The sequence below is a fragment of the Lactuca virosa genome, chromosome 1 (genome assembly GCF_052849685.1).
Source record: "Lactuca virosa cultivar CGN04683 chromosome 1, Lactuca_virosa_CGN04683_v6, whole genome shotgun sequence".
Classification (NCBI taxonomy): domain Eukaryota; kingdom Viridiplantae; phylum Streptophyta; class Magnoliopsida; order Asterales; family Asteraceae; genus Lactuca; species Lactuca virosa.
In genome coordinates this window covers 221,266,425-221,286,631 of record NC_136426.1, presented here as the reverse complement: position 1 = coordinate 221,286,631, position 20,207 = coordinate 221,266,425, and the positions used below count along the sequence as shown (strand labels likewise).

General features: G+C 31.3%; 1 protein-coding gene across 5 annotated transcripts; it reads right to left on the bottom strand.

Annotated features, from left to right (window-relative positions):
• Nucleotides 1–14,666: 14,666 nt before the first annotated feature.
• LOC145164919 (Aldolase-type TIM barrel family protein) lies at nucleotides 14,667–19,731 on the bottom strand. Of its 5 annotated transcripts, none has more exons than XM_079083584.1 (13): nucleotides 19,633–19,731; nucleotides 18,623–18,843; nucleotides 18,397–18,523; nucleotides 18,165–18,292; nucleotides 17,972–18,041; nucleotides 17,748–17,850; nucleotides 17,010–17,127; nucleotides 16,823–16,904; nucleotides 16,632–16,693; nucleotides 16,092–16,164; nucleotides 15,864–15,947; nucleotides 15,394–15,474; nucleotides 14,667–15,117 (listed from the first exon to the last, which is right to left on the bottom strand). In XM_079083584.1, the coding sequence occupies exons 2-13, from the start codon at nucleotides 18,826–18,828 to the stop codon at nucleotides 14,938–14,940; spliced, it is 1,314 nt and encodes a 437-aa protein (XP_078939710.1). In that variant the 5' UTR covers nucleotides 18,829–18,843; nucleotides 19,633–19,731; the 3' UTR covers nucleotides 14,667–14,937. The 5 variants fall into 5 exon arrangements, with proteins under 5 accessions (XP_078939710.1, XP_078939714.1, XP_078939707.1 ...); XM_079083588.1 differs by having other exon boundaries at nucleotides 18,623–18,751; XM_079083581.1 differs by lacking the exon at nucleotides 19,633–19,731 and adding an exon at nucleotides 19,561–19,608.
• Between the last annotated feature and the right edge of the window lie 476 nt (nucleotides 19,732–20,207).

Sequence of the window (20,207 nt, the reverse complement as noted above, 5' to 3'; positions counted from 1 at the left end):
AAGGACAAATCGACCAAAATCAAGGATAGGGTTTAACCAAAACAAAACAAATTATTTCTCAAGAACTCTTAAAAATGAGTTTTATGTTCTTAACTTGAAAACCTATTTTTGTGCTAAGATTATGAACATGCAACCATGTTTTTCTACATGCATGGTGTAAAAACACATCCATGATGTTCTAAAAGCCATTTTAACCAAAACAAAACAAATTTGAAGAAGATGAAGAAGTAGAAGTTGGTTTTTGAAGTAATATGCACATAAAATCATAAGAAAATAGTAGGAACTTGCATGCATGATTTAGTTAGGTGTTTTTACCTTGATGAATCCTTATGGATGATGGATATTATTATGAAAAATGGTGGTTTTTGCTGGAAATTTTCGTGGGTAAAAGGAAGAAAGGAATAGGGGTTTTAGAGAGAAGAAAAGAGAGAAAAGAGGGATTCTATCTCTCTGGATAGCTCATCTCTCTCATCATCTCTTTGGGGTTATACTCCACCAAAATCGTCCACCAAAATACTGAGATGCATGTTGACTCATGAATTATCGACTGGAAAAATCTCTCCCATAGATTCTGCATCTATGTTCGTTAGTTTTAGAGAGAATTGAGAGAGAAGTTTTTAGAGAGAGAAAGAAGAGATGTGTGTGTGTTGGAGAATGAGAGCGAAATGAGGAGAGAGGCCGATTTTTGAGGTGTAATACCCCTTTCTCATTCATTTTCTTTTATAAAATTTAAATTCTTTAATAAAATATCTCAATTTTTATATAAATTGTGCACTAAAATCAAGTTTTTATTCATAAAACCTTGATTTTTGATTAATAATTTAAGGGTAAATGTTAATGAGTTAAATTTCATTTTCCTTGAATGCATTTTCATAATTTTAATTATTATAAGATCATATTATAAGGTTCATAACTATTTTTATAGAATTTTTAAGGTTAAATTTCATAAATTTAGGTTTTTAGGGCATTTAGGGTTTTTGAGAGTTTGTAAATCTTTGGATATCAAAATCAATAGAATCTTTGAGACTTCAATTTATCTTATGGTATTATAACTCTTTTATAGTTATAAATAATGTTTGTAACTTATTTTATCGGTTTATTGGCATTCTATGTAGTGGTTTCGAGATTCAAATGAAATTGAGGAATCAAGTATACTAGTCCTAGCTTTCAACTTTGACTTAAGTTCCAACGAGACTCGGACCTAATTTCTACTACTAGGTCAAATGCATGATGTGTGTATATTATTCATGAAAAGGTGTTCGAGTCAAAGAGTGACCCGAATATGGATATTCACTACAGTTAAGTAGTTGTAGAATTCACATATCAATGTGAAATCTAAGTATACTATCCATCGTTCTAAGTGTTTCCAAGTTTCTAGCAGGTTATAACTTAGCTTCTAGTTACTAAGTCTAGTATGTGTCGTGCCTACACGTGCAACTAAGTTTATCAAATCTAGAACTGACTCGAATTTTCACGGTTGTCACATTGCTTTTAACTATCCCTTATATATTTCACATTCCAAGAATGTATCTTCTCCTTCCTAAGTCTTTCATTTTAGAAACACTGTCCGAGTTAAGGTGAAAACGACCTTGCTTAGTCAGAATGTGATTTCAAATGATTAAGTATGTCTTATTCATACAAGATTAGGAATTTCACTATGCTCCCACTAGTTCTTAGTAAGCACGCATGTTCTATTCATTTCGATATAAAAACATACCTGGTGGTTTTACATAAAATGTTGATTGTAACATTGAGATGTTTGCTTTATATCCATAAGTGGATCTCAAGCTCTACACAATTTGTTAGGATAATATGGATTAAGTAAACCTCCATGCTAATCTATATAGATATCTTCTAGTATATGTATGTTAAGAAAAGCGGTCTTTCTTGAAATCTATATGTTATATCTCATATAAATATGAATTTATAGTAAATAATATCCTTGTTGATCTAATCATAGCTACTTGTGAAAAAGGTTTGATCACAGTCAATGTCATGAGTATGATGAGGATCATAGTTAATGACATGAGTATGAGAAAATCCTTTTACTACAGGTCTTGCTTTAAATGTGTATGGTTATCCATGTAAAGTATTCTTTCTAGAAGAATTATTTACTCCTTTTGGCCTTGCTATAGGGAGAAATTTTAATCAAGCCCATACTTGATCCTCATACATAGATTACATCTCATGTTCATGACTCTAAGTCATTTATCAGATTCGATATCTGACATAGCATCTTAGTACTTGATGGATTTTCCAGAAACCATTAATAAAATCTCATCAATGAGAAATTCCTCAATTCTCAAGTCATAGATGATTTCTATCACTAATGTGAACAATTTGTGTTTGTGAATAGCAATTATTCAAGTTTAACAATCCTTGTTAAGACTAGTGCCAACTATTACTACACAATTCTATGGTTCTTGATCTGCTTCAAGTTCCATGCACCTCCCACTCGCTTTGTCATTAGAAGCTTGCTTTCTACTAACTTAGCTTTCACAAGAATAAGAGAACCTATTCTTGGTGGGTTTGCATATAACAATCTAATCCACATTTAGAGTATTATATATACAAATATGTATTTAGTAGATTTTGGGTTTAAAAGCTTTAGTCCAACATCGGCTTCAAATCCACAAAACATTAAGTGAGATGAGGATGGAGTCTTTCCATACTAAATCTTATAAAGTGTTTAATTTACTTATTAGTTGGTATTTGTATTCAAGATACAATTAATTGTGATTGAAGTATTATCCCAAAAAAATTAAAGAATGATATTTCTACCGATTAGAAAGTAAATCATATCAAGTAAGATTTAATTCATCCTTTATTATCATTAAGGCCTTACATGGTTCTTACCGGTTTGTATCTCAACTTTTGAAACCTTCAACAAAGATTTCACAATTATGCTTTACCACGTAAAATATAATTAAAACTACTATAATTGTTAATAAAGTTGATTTGGTATCTCGTGCTTAATCTCAGACATTCATTAGAAAGGAAGTCATACACCAAAGTATATAGTTCCTTCACTATTTTCTCTACACTTTAGTGAAAATATCATTAAGAATCCTTTATATATAAATAAGGTTCACATATTTCAAATAAACTATATTATTTGCCTTCAAAGATCCATTTCTTGAAGCTGGAATATGTTAATACCATTTATATAATAAAGATAACAATATCCAATATGAGTTTGATTTAAAACAAATTTAAGTCAAAAAGTTCTTTTGTATATAGACCTTAATTTTATTTATAAAATGTAGATATTTAGTTTAAAATTCTATTAAGAGATCTAGTCTCATAAATAGAAGTTAATCATTTCAGAATATGAATATTATCATTATGAAAAATGATTGAGTAAATTGTCAAACATTTGAATAAAATAACTGAGACATAATTTTAGACATGCTAAATTAAAACATACATTGTTCCAAAACAAATATTGTTTTACATTACAAGTTCTTTATGTTCTAAGCATAAATAATAAACTAAACTTCGAGAGTGTAGTTCCAACTTGGTTGTGCTCAGCTGGTTACTCTTCAATAAATATCTGCAAGCCATTTACAAATATAAGATAAACATTAAGTACCAAGTACTTAAGTGTTATATGAAAAGTATGAGTTCTACATAGTAGAGACATGAAGTACTAGTCTCTTCCAGACTTTCTTTTCAGATAAGAGGGACAGTTCCTCTTCTAGTGTCCAGTTTCTTTGCAGAAGAAAGAAGATCTATCTATGTGTGCCTTTTTTTATCTCTTGGTCTTAGAGGAGCCCTCTCCATGAACCGATGGTCTTTTAGGGCACTCGGGGTGACTCATTTCAGCCTTGCATTCTTCCTTTGTATGATCTGGTTCATACCAAAAATCACTATATCTTCGGAATATTTGCTCAACCTGACGAAACATATAATATGCTTCTAAGCCTTCCAATGGCTCCCAGAGTTCTGGAATAACTGAATACAATATCTCTTTAGAAACATCATCAGAATCATTGCAATGCTTCCACCAAACATTATGATTCGATATATCCTTGATATCAGGTTGTTCAGGAATGGGTTCTTTAATAATGTACAACTTATTATCCTTTTGGAGATTTTCTTTCAAAAACATGCATCCATTGGATAATATTGTACACGTTGAATATTAAATGTTCACGTTGGTTTACAAGATCATATTAATGAATGGTTGTGAGATTGGATTTCGTTCTCATCTACAAAATTTTAACAAAATTCATTTAGTATTTTCAATATTTAATCTTCAATAATTAATACCCTTTTAGTTTCCAAAGACATTAATTTTCAAAGTCTAGGATCCAAGAAAAACAAATAATTGGTTAGGTATCCTTTATCCCATCTATTTGAATTCAACCTGGTAGATATCGATTATCAATTATATCTTGCTATATAATTCCTAGATTTATGGGATCTCTAATAACAAATTTAATTAGACATGATTGATCCCATCTATGCATCGGAACTCTCTTGCTTAGGTATCTTTTATCACAAAAGATTTCCGATCAAATCGTCCAATTTGAAAAACTTGTGTAATTGGCCTATAACTTGGTTATAGAAATCGCGAAGACACCCCGGCCATCAAAAGATAACACTAAGCAGTTAGGTATCATTTATCCTACTAGTGCATACAAGAGATGTGCGAGTGTTCTTCAAAAGGATTGCATAGATTTGAGGTTTGTAAAAAAAATGGGTCTTTATATGTTTTATAATTCTAGTTTAAAAAATATACGATATCATGTTTATTACATGCATATAATAAACCATGGTATCAATTTTCAAAAGAAAATTACTTTTAAAGGTTCTAGATAAAAAGCTAGTTTTTATATAATTTGATGCAATTCAATTTTAATAACCGGTATTAAGTTTGGGTGCATTTGAACCTTTTATATCTTTAATAAAACTTCATTTTATTACTTATATATTTGGAGTTTGTATAAGTTACAAAAATCACCATTTTAAAATTTATAATGGAGTATTTCAAAATTTGTCGTTATTAACGATTTTATAAAACCGGGTTTTATTTTAAAAATAATAACTTGTTACATCTTATGTCTAATTTTGAAAACCAAACTCCATGTGATGTTTATTTTGTCCAAAATTATTTTAGCATGTGAAAAAATAATTTATCAACCACACATAATAATTGCATAAAATAAACAACACAAAACATGCATAAAAAGATATGTACATAAACATAACCAACTAATGACATTTTTGTGAGCCAACACAAAAGATGCCAAGTCCATTCCTAAATGGACATTTAAGGGGACCAAAAATCTTCTTGTAATGTTGTTGTAGAAGCTCCCGCTTGAGTAAATACTCATTACTTGCAAAAGATTGGAAAATCTTCTTTAAAGTAAAAAATTCAGCCACATGCAACACTTTTCAGAAACGGGTTGCAGAAAGTGTTGCATTAGATCAACAACCCTTTAAAGAAAAGGCTACTGTTGACAGCATTCATGACACTTTTCAGAAAGTGTCATATTTCTGCACAGCACTATGTAGTCACGAAAATTGCCTTTTGTCATCAAAAAATGGCTCCAACTTCATTTGTTGTTACATCTTTGTACAGATAAATTATTTCTAAAAACTAATGTATTATTTTACAAAAATAACCAAGAAAACTAATCTATTTAATTATTACATACCATATGAATACATAAATTATTACAACCATTTTTATAACAAAAACAACAAACACAACAACACAACAATTATAATGGTCATTGGCTAGTTTATGCATATTATACACATCAACATACACATAAAAAAAATTGTTTTTATAAGACAACTTTAAATGACAAAAGATGCATGAAACTTTTGTCACATCAAATAACAAATATAAAGTTGTCATAGAAAATATGTATGAACTTATTTTTATACAAAAAACAAGTTATCCATATTCTCCAAAAACTAAGATTTCCAAAAATCAAAAAATCTAATCAAACTTGCAAGGGGGCTCTTGATATTAATTGTTGGGTTTTAGTTCAAAATTAGTTTCGAAACTACAAAGATTGGCAAACGGAAGACTTTAAAATTTAAAACATAACATAAACATTTTATACTCACCAAGGATCTTCTTGCAAGTTATAGAAAGATTAAAACACCAACCAAAGAAATGATGAAGAAATAACAACCTTTTTTGTACTTGAGGCTTGGAAGTTGATGAATAAGATGGAACATTTGAGACACCAACAATGACTCAACTTGATGTAGATGCTAGTCCTAAACTCTTAACTCTTAAGCTTTATGTTCTTATCAAAATAAGAACACAAAAAGAGCAAAAGATGCAAGTGTTCTTCAAGTTTTCTAACCAAAACTAGAGAGAGTTAGAGAGAGGGAACAAGTTTCGTCCACAAGCTTGAAAGAATGAATCACAAGAATGTAAGCCTCGAGTATTAAGCCATAAAGTGTAGATAATAATCATTAGATCTTTACACTTTAAGCCAACATTTTCCCTATGGCATAATGTGTCTAGACATGCTTTCTTAGGGTGCTTTCTTTTCATTAAACTAATGAAAAACCCATCCCCTTCCTCCTACATCATGGTTTCGGCCATATATATATAAAGAAAGGAATTGTTCAAATTTTATAAACTCTAAGTTTATAAAATACTCCATCCGTCCCAAAATTACTGTCCACCTTACTATTTTAGTTTGTCCCAAAATTATTGTCCACTACCAACAGTAGATATACACTTTTACCATATTACCCCTAACATTTAATAAAGTAAACTTGAATAATTACAAACGCACATTTCCCATTGGTTTTAGAAAAGGGCAAGAGGGTCATTTTACTCAAAAAGACAAAACTAATGATTGCTTTTCTTAATCTATGTGTTTTTTGTCTGTGGACAATAATTTTGGGACGGAGGGAGTATAAACTTTGTCTTTAGGTAAAAGACAAAATGATTTAACTAGTCTCAAAGTTTGTCCATGACTTATTAATTCATACCATATGAATAATATGTTACTTGCTAATGAAAATTATTATTTCCATGAAATAAATAATTTCCAATTTAATTATAAGAGTTTTATTGAATATTTATTAAAATCAATTTCTAATAAATAATCAATTATATCAAGTTGTTGTTAGTGTGACCAAATGGCTTATAGCCCAGCGGTATCAGGTGGTGCCCTCTCTCTTTGAGGTCGAGGGTTCAAGTCTCGTTGTGGTCATAGGTGGAATTAGGTGTTAGTTTAGGAGTAGATTATATATTTGTATTTGTCGGTTCAAGAAAAATTGTTGTTAGTGTGACCCATTGGTATCATATGTTAATTAGCAATATCATTTTAATATTACTCTTGAGCATACAAGACCTTTCCGTGTTAGCCGGTAAGTTAATGGTTCATTTTTTGTATTATTAGTGTTTGTTGTATTTAATGTACACATGTATTTTAAAATGAAGAAAAAAAGACCTAGTGTACGTCTTGAGTCTATAACATCTAATAAACAATATGCATCTAATAAACAATATGACATGCTAATCTTTGAGCCAATCAAAATTGTTAATTTATTCGTAACTCATCTAAAAAACAATTGATTATTTCTAATGACATATTTGTTAAAAAAACCAAATATTTCTAATCACATATTTGTTGAGAAACCAAAGAAATAAAAATATTGATTGGCTCAAAGATTAGCATGTCACATCGTTTATTAGATGTCTCGGACTCGAGACTTACACTAGGCTTTTTTTTACTTCATTTTAAATACATTTGTACATTAATTACAACAAACAATGCTAATACAAAAAAAAAAAAAAAAAAAAAAAAAAACATTGGCTTACTAACTAACACGCCCCGCCTTACTAACTAACACGCCCCGCCCTCAGGTAGAAGTCACAGTTTCGAATCTTGCCTCTGTTTTTTTCTTTTTCATTTTAAGTTATTACGTTTTAAAATACCTATTAATGACTGACCAAGGGCTAAAATGAATTTTTTTTTTCTAAAAAACAATGGGAAATGGGAAACAAAAAAAAGTTGGGTCCTCCCTGACTTTCATCGAGATGTCCAACTCCTCTAAAGACTTTTATTTGTTTTCTTGTTATGACACTATTCTAATAAGCACATATGTTTGTATTCTTTTAGTCAGAGTGTTTTAGTCCTATTGTATTTATAGTTGTATATCTTGTATGGCTAGATATACTAGTTCACTATAAACAATGCTTTGATACCAATCTGTCACACCCCCGGACCAGAGACGGGTGACGACATTGAGTAGCATCATAACAATTGAATATAAATGAAACACAACAATCCACACATCATACATTGAGATAACAAATTACACTGTTTTACATAGTGTATTTGTTCACAAATTACAACAAAAATGACATTAACAAGCAAGTTCCAAAATGCAGCACATTATCCAGTATCCAAGGCTCTAGTACCTGATCACTGTGTTCCTGAGAATACAATTCGTTTTGAAAAGCGTCAACATAGAATGTTGGTGAGTTCATAAGCATATTTGTAATAAAAACTTGTTTCTCATAGTCAGTAAAAACTCCAGAAAATCCAATATTTTCTGTAAAAGAAGTTTGTAAAATCTTGTTTTTAAAACTGTGTATAGTTGCATGCATGTTCTCTATTTGTCCTTTGTTACATATAAAAGAGTTGTGTTTCCCCAGAAAATCCTATATTTTCTGTATATAAAAGAGTTGTGTTTTTTCCCATAAAATCCTATATTTTTTGTATATAAAAGAGTTGTGTTTCCCTAGAAAATCCTATATTTTCTGTATATATAAGAGTTGTGGTCTTAAAACCCTAAGACCGGAGTTGTGTCACTTGCTTGCGAAATAAACAAAACATAGTTTACATTCGGTAAAACTGGTAAAGAGTATATTCTCGTGAACCCCAATGTTAATATAATCCTACTCTATGTGAGTTGTTATAACCATACTAATGTGACTCATGTGACTGCCCTGACGTTCTTCAGGCGTCAGATACGAATAAGATATTTGTCACCCTAGACTGGCCTGTCTAGCTGTAGCGAACAGCTCAGGTGTGGGGTGTCAACCCCGTATAGATCTATACACAAATTCCTGATCTCCCTCCAGGAGACTCTAGTTATAAATACAGGACTTAAGGTGTACGCTAGGTAGGTACGGCGAAGGAAAGTCTCACAAGAGTCTTAACAGGTTTACGTGTACATTTCGAATAATGCATATAATGTTCTTGAGATAAATTGAAAACCCTATTTTTACGACTCGCACTTTCACCGCTTTAAAACATACAATTTAATTCTTGTATCGTTAAAAGCTCTATGGTGAATCGATTATGACACGCGAAGATTCCTGTCGTAAAACTCTGTTTTGTTTTTTTTTCCGGTTTTATTAAATTATTTATAACAATGTTTATAAATAATTTCTAGTTGTGCATTTTTACCTACACTTTACTAAACAAAACTTATTTTAACAAAGTGTGCAAGTGTTATGGTGGGCTTTTAGCACACCCAAATATTTCGTCCAAATGTTTACAAATATGGTTGGTAAAAATTTATAGATCCAAAATTTAACCATTTGAGGGTAAACTTTCATATTTTACCATTTTACAACTTTTATAACCGAAAATGCATTAACATATTTCCTTGCCAAATTTCATGGTTTTCAACATATGTTAAAGAACCTTTTTTTTCTTGTTTCATTCATAACATGGTGTCAAAATATGCAATATCTTACTAAGATAAACTTTGCTTCAAACACTTGAGACTTATACCATATTTCGAGATTAGGAGTGTTAGCATGGAATGGTGACATTTCAACACACAAACATATACATACACACATATACATGCAAATATACAAGGATTTCCAACCAAGAATTGACTTGTATTCCCCCCCCCCCCCCCCAAAAAAAATGAAAACTTTGAAAATAAGGGGTATGAAGCTCACCTTGGTTGATTTGTGGAGAAGTTTGAAGTGTGTTGTGAAGAACTTGGAAGCTTAACACCTAGATGTTCCTGATGAACCCTTGAAGCTCCTAACACCCTAGGAATATTATACACGAAATTTGTGTATGTAAATGGGTATGAAATGAACACAAACAAGTGTAAGAACACTAGGAGTGGGTTGAAATACTTACCAAGAGGCTAGGAATTACTTGGAAGTTCAAAGGAATTGAAGAACTTAGCCTTGTTCTTGAAGAAGTCTGGAGAGTGTAATAACAGTGAGAATCAAGAAAAGATTGAAGTGCAAATGAAGTAAAATGGTCTCCATTCGTGGGTTAAGGGGTACTGGAATGGCTTGGATATTTGGTGGACATTTGAATGAGCTGTATGGAAATTCGGTGGTCATAACAATGTAAAGCCGAATTTAGCTTTTCCATGGCACTTTTACGTACTGGAAATCAATAAACAACTAATATCCCTTTTGAAAAGTCCCTAGATTGGCCAAACACTCCTTTAAATGTCATGGTATGACCGAATTTACCCCATAAGAGGGAAATTGGTCCTAGTATATGTATATGTTGGAAATTCGGTCCTTAATTGCTTCAAAATGAGAAATCGGTTTGTAGTTTGGGCCTTATATGGGAATTCGGTCTTGAGGAGCCCAAACAAAGGATGAATTCGGTTTTGTGTGGCCCAAAACGAGGTGTGTTCGGTCATGGCATTCCATGACCGAATTCCTAAGTGAAATGGTGGTAAAGTTTGTGTTTTGGTCATTTTTGGTCCCCAAACTAGTGTTGCAAGTTTCCTTCAAGTGTTTTGCTTGTAATTGCATTCAAAATAAGTCCATCTTACCTTAACATAGTATATTACATTCAAGTTACATGGAGAGAGTGTTGGTGCTTACATACAACCCTAAGCTAAAATTACCAGTTGTGACAAAGATGGTAAGTTTCCAAAAGAAATCGGGCAGCCTCGCATTCCTTTCATAGCTGGCCGAAGCCTCGGATTACGCTGGGCGTAACTTCGGTACGCAGGGCGTACCTTCGTACGCGGCGCGTAGGAGCTACGTGGTGCATGTTCGGATTCCGGGCTTCGGACGTGTCAACCATGCGAGATACGTGTCATCCGTCCGAAGAAAGAGGTGATGTGGCCGACTCCGGACCAAGCTTCCAAGTACGCAGGGCGTAATCTCATACGATGGGTGTACGCCTTCGGTCAGACCTCGAAGTTTGTGCCTCAAACTTCAAAAATTCATAACTTTCGCATACGAGCTCCGTTTTCGACGTTCTTTATATCCACGCGTAGGTGAGACCGTACTCTACGACTTTCGTTTAGACTCCGTCAGCTAATTTTAAATTTATTTTTAATATTATATTTTTAACAGGCCGGGACAGGAAAGGTCCGTTGAAAATTCATAACTTCTTCGTTATAACTCAGATTATGGTGTTCTTTATATTTCTGGAATCCTTATCACGATCACTACCTCTTTATTCATAGATATCGGATTTATCTAACATTTTATTTTTGACGCTTATTTTCATCTTAATTATTTTATATCTTTATTACCTCAAAACGAGTTACAATGGTTGATCTAGACTTTAACATTGAAAATTTACAGGTACATGGTTGAAGTTTGGACCTTGATTGATCTAGAATTTTTCCAGTTGTGAGATTTTTAGTATTCTTTCAATGTTTTAAGACTATAATTGTTAAAACTTTGGTGTTGAGAAATATTTTTAGTTTGATAAAATCAGTTTTTTAAAATTTCAGTTTACTACAACAACCTGTAGGTGTAAAAAAACAAACAAGCTTCTTATGACATGCTGCAGCCGTTTGGTCCATCTATTTTGTTGCAGATGGTTGTACCGGTGGTCCGTAGACTTCATTAATTTTTGCTTCAAAAAAACAAACAACACATAGTTAAAAAAAATTAAAAATCACATGAAAATATTGGCTAATTTGCGACAATCTTCGGGTTCTCTAAGGATTATATATATATATATATATATATATATATATATATATATATATATATATATATATATATATATATATATATATATATATATATATATATATATATAGAGAGAGAGAGGTTCCGTTGACATACGGTAAAAAATAGAGATCTTGAGATTCAACTTCAGCCACATATTTAACATTTGCCGCTCTAGCGCTCTGGCGTACCGGCATGACGAAAGAGTTATAATCATAAATGATAATGTAGCGCTGACTGTTCCTTTTTCCTCTACCACCTTCCTGACCACCACAATCGCCACCGCCACCGCCGCCACTACCACCACCACCTCTACCACCAACCAACCCTACCATTGTTACCTTCGTTACCAATACCACCGCCACTTCCGCCACAACAACCTCCTCTTCCACCAACCACCATAATCTTATATGATTAATCAGTTTGTGAACTGACATATATGTGTAATCATTTATGATTAAGCGTATATGTATAAACATATATAATCATATATGTTTATATATTTGTGACATATATTAATTTATGATTAGGTATTATCCCACCACGCCGGTGCATTGGAGCATTATAGTGACAAATGAGAAATATGTTGCTGAAGTTGAATCTGAAGATCTCTATTTTTTCAGAATCTCAATGGAACTGTCCTCTCTCTCTCTCTCTCTCTCTCTCTCTCTCTCTCTCTCTCTCTCTCTCTCTCTCTCTCTCTCTCTCTCTCTCTCTCTCTCTCTCTCTATATATATATATATATATATATATATATATATATATATATATATATATATATATATATATATATATATATATATATATATATATGTTAGAGGAATGATCATTTGAGAACTCATAGTTTTCTGATAACCCAAGAACTAAATGTAACACCCTGTTTTGGATCGTTTATTAGATGTCTCGGACTCGAGACTTACAATAGGCTTTTTTTTCCTTCATTTTAAATACATGTGTACATTAATTACAACAAACACTGATAATACAAAAAAAATTAAAAAAAATTAAAAAAAAAAAAAAACCATTGGCTTTACTAACTAACACGTCCCGCCCTTAGGTAGAAGTCACAAGTCACAGTTTCGAATCTTTCCTCTATTTTTTCCTTTTTCATTTTAAGTTATTACGTTTTAAAATACCTATTACTGACTGGCCAAGGGCTAAAATGAATTTTTTTTTCTAAAAACAATGGGAAATGGGAAACAAAAAAAAAGTTGGGGCTAAATGCAAACTTACACGTAAATGTTGGGGTTAAATGCAAATTTATACGTAAATGTTGGGGCTAAATGCAAAACCGAGACGTCATCATGACTTGTTGGTGACCGGTCAAGGGCCCGAAAATGAAACATTTTATAAAATATAATAGCAAATGAATAACAGAAAATAAAGTTGGGGTTAAATCGAAACGATGATGTATAAATAATGGTTTTTAAGGTATTAATTCAATTCAAAAATGAATGCATGGATTAAGTTTCATAAGTTATTATTAAAGTATATAAACAGTTTGAAAAGAATGGGAATGTTTCGTTAAAGCTTATGTTAAAAATGGAGATTTTTTGAAAAGTTCAAAAATTACTAAATAGCGTAGTTTGGAGATTTAGAACTCTAGATGCAGAGCATATCTACAGTAACTTTCTTAGTGAAAGTTGTATTAGACATGATGATGAATCCATATATAAAAAATCGACTAAATTCGAGTTTCTATGAAATAGTTATGGGCGTTTGAAGTTAGGAAAAACATTTTAACGAACATCGAAAAAATAAGAAAAAACTCCAAGTCAAAAAATGTTCCAAAATCTCGAGAGGCCTACTTTGCAGCTTTGAAATGGTGACTTCCTAAAAATATCGATGGTAATATATCAATGGAAAGCCCTTACTTCAAAAGCATAATGAAAAAAAATTAGATCAATCAAGTTTGTATAAGGAAGATACGAAGGTTCAAAGTTGACAAAAAGTAAAAACTAAACAAAACCGAAATCACAACCTATGAAGGCTCAACTATGATTTTGATTGCTATATGTCATTAAAAAAAAGTAAAAATAAAAAATGGCTATTTATTGGTAAATAATTAAAAAATTAAGCTAAATTTATCTTTTTCTAAAGAAACAAACAAATACCAATTTACCAAATAATACCAACTTATGGTATACACATTTGAGCATATAATGTCACATTTTGCAAGTTATGTGTAACAAACAATAGTAATTACTCAAAATCATTATAATTAATTACTCATAGGAATAAGTTACATTCAGTACATTTTCCATTGCTCCTTATTTTCATACAGTAAATACTCAAATCATTGCTTCTTTCTGTAATCATTAATCAATTTGCTGTTTCTTTCGATACCCTTCGTTCTTCCTCATTCTCAAGGTTGTAGCACTTACATGGTAAGATCAATTGATTAATATCTTTGTTAGTGTTTATGTGTTATGAAAGTATCTATTATGCCTAAAAGAATTATAAAGTTTCCCAATTATCACACCCCTAAAAATGTGTATTTTTCAAGATTCTTCGTCTTGGTTTTTGAAAGTACGATACCTAAACTAAAAAGCAAAAGAATATAATTGCAAGTTCATTTATGATCTATCGCACTTTCATATACTTGTGTATTACATTGCTATTTATATGTCCATGTCTATACATTTTCATGGATTTTTATGACACGTGTACATGTGGCATGTGCTTTCTTTATTTTTATTTTTTTCTTATTTGTGTCTTTGCATATGTGCATTTGGTTGCAATCACATCTCAACAATCGAGGCCTTACGAGTTAAATCCACAAGAAGCATGCAACAAATATGATTTCTAAGGGATTAACATTCCAAGTTGTTCAATTTTCTTGGGTGTATATTGTATATAGTTTATAAGAGATATTGGATCTCTCTCCCTAAAGAATTTCAACTAGTGCACAAGTATAAGGTTATGGAACAAAAATTTGTAATGTGATCACAAACTAAGAGATTGTTCGATAAAACTAAACCATTTAGTGTCCAATGACTTCAACCTCTTAATGGTTCCATTAAGAAGTTATCACATAACCCCTAAGCATACAACAACTCATGTTCTTGTTCTTGTTCCTTGGGTGTATAAGGCAATGGTAGCAAATTCTTGGAATCAAGAAATTTATCTACACGAGTTGTAGATGATGAAGCAACAATGGGTGAATCCAATACTGAATCAGGAATTGCCATTATAGTCTCCTCCATCAGAGATTTGAATGTCTACAAACATAATTAATAGCAATTAGCAAATGCAAATCAATAACTATTTTCCTGTTAATGGATTTATGAGAGTATTATATATACGGTTATGTATGGATAAAGTAGTTGAATGTCTATTTGTGTATTATATACGTAAAGGTGGTTTCACCATATTTTAATTGTCTGAATATATGAATAAATGACTGTTTCACCCTCATGTTGAAGTGATGTTAAAAATTGTAATTTTTTGGGTAGATTTTTTTATTTCTTATTTACTAAAATAAAAAATGTACTTGCCTTGCATTGATGGAAAGCAGAATCCGCATTGCGCTTCCACACACCATTTCCTGGCTCCCCCCAAAATAGTCCATATAAAGGCTACACAAATCAACAAATAAAATAAATAAAGTACATTGCTATTTTCATCCCCAAATTACCTTTTTTATAGATATGATACACAGGTAACAAGGTTCATGATAATTTGGTATTCGAGTTTCAGTTTTGTTTTGTTTTCTTTTAATTTTAGGTGTCGCTTCTGTGGGGCTCTGGTTGAATTTGGTTTGATTTAAAACATGAAGAAGACAAGGGCAAAATGGTCATTTTCATGAAATTAACGGTTACGATGTTAACAAGGATGATAAACGGAACGGAAATAAAAAACAAAAAATGGAACTTCTCTACCATATCCATAAAAAGAAAGAAAGATATACCGAGGAAGGACAAAATTGTAATTTACTCAGAAAGAAGGAAATAATTTTTTTTTTTACCTTAACCAAATCACGGAGACTTGGTTTACTATTTCCATACATTCCTATGACTGAATCTGCATACACCTGATACTTCTCCAACACCTACAACAAGATATCACCCATATTTTATTTTTATATATCAAAAATGAAGGCAATGTACTTTCCATTTTTACCCATAATAGCAATTTTTTTACTGATTAAAGAAAATATAGAAACGATAAAAGTATATTGCTATTTTATGCAAACCTGACGACGAGTGACACCGCTAGGTGGGGCCCCATATATTGCAGTGTCAACATTCCCTAACATGGACCATGAACTGTCAAAAAAAATCGCACACCATAAGTCAATTAGTCAATTAGTCAAACTCAAATATCATGTTTTTTTAATTACTTAGGCTATGTTTGGCAGACTAACTGATAGCTGAAAAGCTAGCTGACAAAAAATGACGTTAGGTAAAAACTAGCTGAAAGATATAAAATGACATTTAGAAAAATATGTTTTTTATAATTAATGAAGGGTACATTCGAAAAATTTAGAAAAGCTCCTAAAAAGTAGCTTTTTAAAAAGCTAGCTTATCAGCTACTTTTTGGTTTGCCAAACCTGACAATTTATAAAAGCTTAAAAAATAAGTTGGCTTATCAGCTAGCTGTGGTGCGTCAAACACAACCTTAATGGACATAATAGGGTAAGCTATATATGTGTGTTTCTTTTTTTCTAAAAACAAAAATAATAAATAATATAATAATAATAATAATAATAATAATGAGTGGTTATATTTTGTACTTGTGATAGGCAGCACGACCAACCATAACACCATGAGCTCCTTCTTGTTGTGCTGCGCGTACCTAGTAAATTTAATATCAAGAAAAGAAGGTCAAATATAAATATTTTTACATTTGTTTTATTTTTTAATAAGGAAAAAAAAAAGAGATTAGTATTTTCTATGAAAAAGATAAAAGTAAATGAATGCTTACCTCATCGATGCTATTTATGCCTCCATTAATTGTAAACCGGAGGTCTGGAAAGTCGCGAAGGAGGGCGTAGAAGTACTCATATCTGCATGAAATATAATTATAAAAACATGGAAGAAGATGTGGTAAAATTTATTTTTTATTATCTAAATAAATAAAATGAAATGAAATCGTCATTTAATTTACATACTTCAAAGGAGGAATTTTGCGATTATCAGCAGGGCTAATGCCATTAAGTAATGCCTTTCTTGAATGTATTATGAAATGCCTAGTTGGCGATTGAGAAGAAACTTTATATATAAAATCACCTGCAAATAAAAAAAAAAAAAATCAAAATAACAAAAGATGACAAAAATAGCAAATGTAAATATAAAAAAGTCGTAAAAATATTAATGCGTCTACATACATCTTATATATGATTAAATTCCAAAAGTTACACCGATACTATTTTTAAGAATATTTAAAACTACAGATAATTTTTCTTTTTTCGATATGTTTAAATATAACTTCAAAATATTTTTTTTCCATAGTTCCATAAGAAAATTTCATGGTATTCTATTTTATCCAACTTTTTATTTTACAAAATACATTTTTCTAATATTATTTTATGAAGTATCAAGTATGTACAAAATACAAATACAACTTCATTTCTATATTTGAATATAACATTACTTAGTGGATAGGAAGATAAAAAAAATAAAAACATTACATAATCAATATTCTTTGATTATTAAAAAATCAATTCGAATATAAAAACTTTCAAATGATAAACATAAACTTGTTTATTTGTTAAATACATAATACAAATTCCAACAGAACATGAAATATGTCTATATGCAACTTCTTCAACTGTATATCTTAAAGAAATTTTTATAAAACAAACGGGAGGAATGGATGAAAAAAAAATAAAAATAAAAAATAAACTTACAGAGTTGTTCATATGAATCATGATCATCAACACCAATACGACATTTAACACTAACTGGAGCATCCGTATTAGCAGCAATCACACACATAGCCTCAGCAACAAACTTCCCTTGCAAAAATTAACCTAATCAAATTAACAAATAAATACAAAATAAAAAATAAAAACATGTGTTCTACTTCTACATTGTTCAAAGAAGCATGCATCCAAGAAAATCTTTCACAAACCTTTGGATCAAGCATAAGACGAACACCAAAACAACCATGTCCTGCTACCTTTGGACTAGGGCATCCACAACTAACAAAAACAAAACAAATTTCAGCATAGCTCTTGTGCAAAAGACATAAATACCCTCCTCATTTTCAAATTTTCATCACTTGAAATAGCCTAAAAGGAGATGTGTTATGAATAAGAACTCACTTTAAGTTAATTTCATCATAGCCATATCTGTTTGCTAGTCGAGTTGCTTTTGCAAGATTTTCCAAGTTATTTCCACCAATTTGAAGAACAATCGGATGTTGTTCTGGAGAAAAAGCTAGAAATCTGTCCTGAGCAATCAAAAAGAAACATAAGTCAAAAGGAACAAATATAATCTTCAATCTTCATATACATTATTTGAGCAAATATAAGTCCATTTAAATAACTTGTTTACCAAATTCTTCTCCTGATAAACAATTGTTTCTGCAGCAAGCATTTCTGTATAGAGCCATGCATGTTTAGTTACAAGGCGGGCCATAGTTCTATAATGATTATCTGTCCATTCCATCATTGGGGCAACACTGTAAAACAAGGAAATCATTCAAAATTTCAAACCACAGAGAAAAAAAATGAACTTTTAACATGTAACATTAAACATTTTACAGATATTTTATATTTACCTGAACCAAGGAGGTAAATACTGTTCCACAACCATTGAAGATTTTGGATGTGAATGATGGTTTTGTTGGTATGCGTATAACTTCCTTGATTTAGAAGATGAAGTTCCACAAAGTAAATTTGGAGGGAATCTGCGATAGTTATTTTTGGGGAAAATATAAGGAGGTGTAAAAGAAGAAAGCAAAGCATGTCCAGCAGACTTCATCATCCCTCTTTCATGAACCTATCAATTGGATGAAACTAGGATTAACAAGGATTTCCTAATAGCAGCTTTGTGGTTTTTTATTTTATGGAAACAGGGTTTGTGACTTCTCTCTAAACCTAACTATTTAAAATTAACATCAACTATTCCTTCTACTCCAGGAAATAGATGCGGCTTCCTTATAGGTCAAACATGCTAATTTGAAATTTTAAATTTGATAATCAATTAGCTTTCCAATAATTTGGCATACTTATTAGGTAATCTATGTTCGTTTTGAACTGATAAAGTACTGGCCTTCTACGTATCACCTGAAAATGCTTCTTGAGTTTGGAGGGAGAAATGAATATCAGCAAGAAGCGAAGAACAGACTAATTAGGTATCAACTCCTACTACAAAGAGATTCGTCTAAATTGAAACTTTTCATCATGAATTTATGATTAACACTTGTGATTTGCTATAAATTCATTAACAATTACCTTAAACTCTGCTAAAACATAATCCAATTCCTAGTAAAAGGCAATCAATTCCACAAATCTCATGCATTTAGCATAAACATTATTGAAATACACTAAGCCTTAAAAGTTCCAACCCTCATTCAATGAAACCAATTAGCACAAAGTAGGGAATCCTAGCAGACAAAAATCGAAAGCATCAAATTTGCACATCACAGTAAGGGAATCGTTGCAAGTTTCACGGAATATATGTGGAGCACTAAACAAAAGGAAAGGATTATCGAACCATGGAAGATACTGAAAAACAAAGATAATGAACAACTGAACAGGAATTGATAATAAGGAGTTAGGGTTTTACGTGGAGCAAATCTGTGGTTGAATTGAGCCCTCGACGGAGAGAACGGTTGGCCGCAAAAGTCACTTCGAAGGCGGATGTAAATTTAAAGCGGATTTTCTTATAATTGCATCTGGACCCCTCATGGTTTAATTGTATCAGTTCGACCCCTGGTACTTTTACTAGAGCTCGGAATATTTTTGAAAGAAATTGAACAAATGAAAGATTTCCAAACAAATCTTCCTATTCTTATCTTATTCTTATTCTTATAAATGAATAATTTTATTCTCGTATTGACAATTGTCATACTATTAGAACTTCTCATTAATATTATATATCATCTATCATGTCCCTTGTCAACCTATTAATTATAAATTTCAGATTTCAAAATTTAAATTTTTCACTCTAATTACATTAAAGAGCTTATTCGGCAAATGACCAAAATGTAGGGTGATTTTGAAGAAAATGACCACAAAAATGAAGATTTCAGAAAATGACCACAGGTTCCGCAGAGGAGTTCTGCAGAACCATAAACACCTCTGTGGAATGTGAACACCTCTGCGGATCTTGGTTTTTTCATTTTTTTCGTTTTTTTTCTG

What these genes read in the sequence shown, in the direction of transcription:
- LOC145164919 (XM_079083576.1), bottom strand. An exon ending in GTCTTATGCTTGATCCAAAG is followed by an intron (nt 17,851 to 17,971) that starts GTTTGTGAAAGA and finishes TTGCAAGGGAAG; the next exon opens with TTTGTTGCTGAGGCTATGTG. An exon ending in GGTCGTGCTGCCTATCACAA is followed by an intron (nt 16,165 to 16,631) that starts GTACAAAATATA and finishes TTTTTTTGACAG; the next exon opens with TTCATGGTCCATGTTAGGGA.